This window comes from Camponotus floridanus, unplaced genomic scaffold (assembly GCF_003227725.1).
Source record: "Camponotus floridanus strain SB8 unplaced genomic scaffold, Cflo_v7.5 scaffold119, whole genome shotgun sequence".
Lineage (NCBI taxonomy): Eukaryota > Metazoa > Arthropoda > Insecta > Hymenoptera > Formicidae > Camponotus > Camponotus floridanus.
Window position 1 is genome coordinate 27,367 of NW_020229236.1, and position 5,880 is coordinate 33,246.

At 32.3% G+C, this 5,880-nt stretch overlaps 1 protein-coding gene across 2 annotated transcripts; it reads left to right on the forward strand.

The window, feature by feature from the left end:
• The first annotated feature begins 576 nt into the window (after positions 1–576).
• On the forward strand, positions 577–2,302 carry LOC105256242 (H/ACA ribonucleoprotein complex subunit 2-like protein). 2 transcript variants are annotated; one of them, XM_011265999.3, is made up of 4 exons: positions 579–853; positions 986–1,058; positions 1,166–1,396; positions 2,013–2,302. In XM_011265999.3, coding segments are annotated over exons 1-4 (471 nt in total). In that variant the 5' UTR covers positions 579–687; the 3' UTR covers positions 2,014–2,302. The 2 variants fall into 2 exon arrangements, with proteins under 2 accessions (XP_011264302.1, XP_011264301.1); XM_011266000.3 differs by lacking the exon at positions 2,013–2,302 and having other exon boundaries at positions 577–853; positions 1,166–1,397.
• The last annotated feature ends 3,578 nt before the right edge of the window (positions 2,303–5,880 follow it).

Sequence of the window (5,880 nt, forward strand, 5' to 3'; positions counted from 1 at the left end):
TGATCGTGCGACTTTCATAATATGTCGGTGAAAGTGCGCGACAGCTATTTTTCACAGTTCAGTGATAGCGCGATCGCGAAGATGGAGCGAAGTCGCGTCGCGTTATTTGCGCCCTTGATAATGATTATCGGATGCGAGCGAATATCGGGAGTGTCGAATAAAGTGTCGCGCGTTCGCGTTGATGATATCGTGTGCATCAAGATCGGAATGGGACCCGAGTCCCGAGGCGAGCGAGTGGAGCGGCCTGTGGAACAGCCGGTGAACGGTGAGTAGATGTGATTTATCATATTTGCGTGACAATTCGTGCTCATTCGACGCTTATACAGCATCGCGATGTCCCGAATTACGTTCGAACAAATCGGCGCCGCATCATAATTCGATGCGATGCCGTGCAATTCAAATAAAGTCGATCGCGTGAAGATGGTTAGGCTAGAAGCGATTTCAAATTTATTTTATATACGCGCAGTGCTGCACAGCCTATCTCGTAGGGCTGCCAACTGTTAAGGTGCAATTTCATTGACGCTAAAAAGTAGCGTCAATGAAAAGGCCGCTTCATGCGTGAAACGGAACGCTCCTACAGTTTCTTAACAACACGATTTAAAACAGGTTAAGCTAGGTCATTCGAAAATAAACGTGGTGCTTAGACACGTGCAGAAAGCTCAATAAGATATAAAATCTTGACATAAAATGCAGGAAAATACCAGTATGGAGATTGATGAGAATATTGTAAAGGATGAAAACATCGATGCTCCAGAAGTCAGTTATGAGGAAAAGCTACGTCTCGTGAATGCTATCGCTAAACCTATAGCACCTAAGAAATTAACAAAAAAAATTTATAAGTGCATAAAAAAAGGTAAGCTGCTTCAATTATCACTAGTTTTTAGAAAGAATATAAATATATAATATAATACAATCTGTAATATAACATATAATATTTTCATTAGAATACATATGTTGATTATATGTAACCAATTATTTATTACAGCATCTAAGCACAAAACATATTTGCGCAATGGCTTAAAGGATGTACAGAAACACCTTCGTAAGGGTGAAACTGGGTAAGCTAGAGTTTCTTCAAATGGATAGTGAATTGCCCATCAATTGCAAGATATTAATATTTCTATTGATAATATTTATAGTTATTTATAAATATTTCTTATTTTAGTTTGGTTGTCTTTGCGGGAGATGTATATCCTATCGAAATTATGTGTCACTTACCAATTGTGTGCGAAGACAAGAATATTCCCTATTGCTTTACTCCATCGAGATTGGATATTGGTGCAGCGATGGGTGTAAAGCGTGGCAGTCTCATGGTGCTTATAAAAGAACATGCAGATTATAAAGATTTATATGATGAAGTGAAGAATGCGATGATAACGCTTTCCACACCTTTATAGTATGTATGCATTTAACTTACATTTATTTATGTGAAAAGGTAAAATTAAAAATGAAATTTAAATTTAAATTTAGAATTACTTAAAGATATATATAATTAACATTGTTAAAAGTATGTTTGGTAAAAAGCACTCTTAACTTGGCATATTGCAAAGAAATCTGTTTATTCATAAACGATGCGGAAAGATATCCCGTGCTCCATGAATGAAATTATTCGTACAAATAACAGTATTTGCTAAATATTTATATGTCCATACACAAAAATAGTATGTTGTATATACGTATATGTGTATGTGTGCATATGTTATATATGCCGAAGATTATTATCACCCTTCAAGATGAGCGTAGAACGACGATTCGCATTCGCGCGTACAGATTAAATAGAAACACATTAGTCGTCGGTTCGATCAATTAGGGAAGTAAATTATGGATTGTCTGCTGATCTTTTTCATACTATATTCTCTGCGTCTTCATCTTGCGTTTTGTATTTTTTTAAATGCTTCTGGGCTAAAATTTTCTCTCTTATGCGATTATAAGATAAGACTTATTTAATAGCTAACGTGCGTTACTCATTCTCGTGTTATATGTCGATAATTATAAAAACATTTTCTTCTCAGACTTGCCTTAAAATGTGCCGATTAATTGTAAATGCGAAGTAGCATGCATGATCGCAAAACGCAATCTGCAAAATCGTCAGTCAGCTACAACAATAACGGTAAAGAAAGAGAAGTACGTAAAATAGTTGCGAAAAAAAGAATTCGCAAATCAAAAAAAACTTAAAATGCAGATATGCCATACATGAGCGCATTTCTCTACCTGTTACATTCCTGAATCGTCCAAACTTTAAATAGTTTATTAAAACATTTTAATAAACCATTTTTTACGAAAAGTGCATAAATTCAATTTGTATTAAAATATTTTCGAGATACTTTTTATACATTAAATAAATTGAAATTAAATTTATCTGTATAGTTATTACATTTATTTATCCAGGCAGTTGAATATTTTTCTTAATATATTAAATTTTTCGTTATAGATTTTGCATACGTATATTTTATTTAAAAAATTCTGTATATTTAAAAGAAATTTGTCTTCCTAAAAGAAATACAACAAAATTTTTTCTGCGTCAATCTTATCGAATATCTCATAATATCGAAGTCATTAAATACAAAAAAAGCATATATTGTGCTATTTTTAATATCTATAGATATTTAATCATTTTTATTTTACTTTAGTTATATTTTCGTTAGTTGAAAAAATATTCGCAATAATATCTTTGCTTTAGTACGATTAAAAAAGAATTCGAGATTTTATTGTAATTTAATCGATGATATGGAAAAACATCTCGACATAATAATAAAAGTCGGATATCCCATTCTCTGTAAAGCATTCTAGATTATAATTATAAATGCATCATTAGATATTAAAAATGCATAACGTATTTTTCACAGTCATTACTTTTCAATATCTTATCGAGAGAAATTCGTCGATATTTTCTGACGAAGATTTCAATGATGAAAAATTTAATAGTAAATTTTAATAGTCATAATTCTATTGAACAGCATTTTAATGTGCCTAAAATTTAACAAAATTTGCATTTGTTAATTTGTTAATTTTCCGCACGAAGTAACATAAAGTAATGTAATTTTAATTTGAATTTATCCTAAGTCGTGATGTGAAAGTATGATGAATTTAAGCATTAAAAGATTGGAGGACAAGTTAATATTCTTATTTGAACAATATTTAAAAAATTTGATGCCAGCTTCTAGATAGAATTCAGACGGAGTATTTTACGCATAAATAGACTTGATATTTTTTTTAGATTGCTATTTTTTTAGTGTCCAATTATCATTTACATTTGTTTCATCGAAATACATGTTTATAACGTTATTGAAGCGATATTAAAAGGGAAAGAAAGCCAACGAAAAATAATTAAAATAAAATACTAATGAAACGCGATTAATTATATTATTTTATCTGGCCTTATTACTCTTTGATAACGTCGAGGAAATAAATGTTTTACGAGAAAATATATTTCTTTTCTCACTTTCCTCGTTTATTCTTTCTCACTCTTACTCAGGAACGCAAATGCGAGGAAACCGCGCACGAATCCTTTGGTTTGTGAATCTATCAATTTGATCGAGCGCTTAATTCTACTATTACCAATATTTCTCAGTATAAAATATATACACTTAGGACTAAATATATCATATATACATGAGCGACGAAGGAGAACATTGACATCGAAATTGACGTAGCGTACAAGTGGGACGTTATTCTTCCTCACTGGAACAGACATCACTATCACCATATCACTGTCCAGTTATTATATTCGAATGCTCTTTCTTTCTCTTTCTCTCACGCACTCTTTTTCTCCTCACTTAAACATAATTCCATTATAGATCGGGCAGTAGCGCGATTTATTATGATTGTGTGTGTGTGTGTTAGTGACGAAAGATTCATCGCGACTTCTACGCAAAAACAATAGATGATTTAAAATGAATTGGAAAAAAAGAAAGAAATTTTCAGTTAAAAAAATATTAATTTAAAGAAAACGATTACGAGCTTTTCGCCTTTTAATTGTCCATATGCAATTATTTCGTGATACAAATATGCATACATACCATATGGACGTCAATTCATCCGTGTGCATTGCACTTTCTCTCTTTCCTCCCCGTTCGTTCTCCGTCCCATACTCGCACTTTTAATCCCTACATCTCGCTCTTTCTTACCCCATTTCTCCCTTAGCAATACAAGTTCTTTCATGGTCGCGGGTATGGGCGAATCGATTGAGAAGTACGAGGATGATTATGCTAATGATATCGGAGCTAACAAGTATCAAATTATTAACGGTAATATCTCTTAACATTGATTTTAGATTATCGATTACATGTTACGACTATTTTTAATATCGTGTTATCAGTATTAATATCAATATTATGCTAATTCAATCGCGCGAGCGTCACAGCCAGGCCGATGTAATGCAAAATTACATTTCTTTGCGTGTGCAAAAATTATCTTTATAAAACATATTTGCAAAGAAATCCAAATTTTTTTTCGATTTACAATGCACGAGCCACACATAAGATTAGATCAGAATAAACGTTGTTGAAACACACTATACTTTAACGACAGGTTTCATATTTCAAGTGCTGTAAAATAAATAATCGCACAGATCTAAGGTAAATTAATAGATAAATAGACAAAATATTAATAGACAAAAGATTTTTTTTGTCCCGGCTGAAACGCGTTGATGTTTTTCGTGGGCGAAAAGATAGGAAGCTTTGCCTTATGTAGATCCTAATGCTAGGTACATTACATCTTTCCATTACAAACAATCGTTTCTCTCTATCTATGATAGATCACCGCCGCGATGACGATGATGGTAACGTCATCGAAGTGATTCATTATCATAATCGATATGTTGATGCGGCTGCCGCGATATTTTGGCCGCGATTAATTTCCTCCCTTCGCGAAAAAATGGACGATTATTAAACGCGATCTGATCCGTGCAATTGTTTCGTGGCGCGAGAATTTTTTTGTATGAAAAAAATTGCAACTTTGTTTATTGCAGATTGTACGGATGGGACGAAGGAGAAGCGGAATTTATCGCCACGTGTTCTTCGCGTAAAGAATACAAATTTGCACGAATTCACACGCATGATATACTTTTATATCATGTCTTTTCTAAACAATTACGTACCAGTCTTGGGCGTCTTCGAGTAAACGATACTAATGGCGTAGAATATCTAAACTATCACTTTATGTGTAATTAAGCTATCTCTCAAACACAAATGTCCAAAAGACATGTTTACAAAAGGCATTTAAAAGATGTCTGATACAGATCAAGGCGTCTTCTAAAGATAACTTTACAGTGGCTCTGATTGTATTTAAATGTGAAAAACAATTCATATCTCTTTACGGTAATTTAAAATTACGCTACACACTTATAAGGTGACAGTTTTAGTATTCTATGTATAGAGTAATTATTGATCACTTGTCATGTAAATTTTCATTTAGCGCGAGAGTTTTTATTCACTTTTGCAGCATATTTTTTTCTTTAAACTCAGTGTCGCAGATTTTTTTATATGATAGATTTTTAAAAGTAAACAATAACTTTTATATTAAATTTTAATACAAAATCTGCTAAATTTCTTATTTATATTTTACATTGTTCATGCGAAAATTGTGTAAATAAAATTAAAATTCCACGTTTATCACATATAATCAAACATAATTGACATATAATAAACATATTGATCTCTATAGATTATTTCAAATAATTAGGAATAAATATTTCTCAAGTGATCAATAATTGTGTTTCCCTGTAAATATATTTGTAAATGCCCAATACCGTTATACCGTAAAATAGCGTAAAACTGATGAGAATCTTTCCAAAGTTTATCACGTCTTGCTTGCTTTAATTAAAACGAGAGAACAGTTTGGCCAGTTGCCATTGGTAGCGCCAGCTTGTCTCTGTCAAAA

What these genes read in the sequence shown, in the direction of transcription:
- LOC105256242 (XM_011266000.3), top strand. Translation starts at nt 688, where the DNA reads ATGCAGGAAAATACCAGTATGGAGATTGATGAGAATATTGTAAAGGAT. An exon ending in TTATAAGTGCATAAAAAAAG is followed by an intron (nt 854 to 985) that starts GTAAGCTGCTTC and finishes TATTTATTACAG; the next exon opens with CATCTAAGCACAAAACATAT. An exon ending in CTTCGTAAGGGTGAAACTGG is followed by an intron (nt 1,059 to 1,165) that starts GTAAGCTAGAGT and finishes TTCTTATTTTAG; the next exon opens with TTTGGTTGTCTTTGCGGGAG.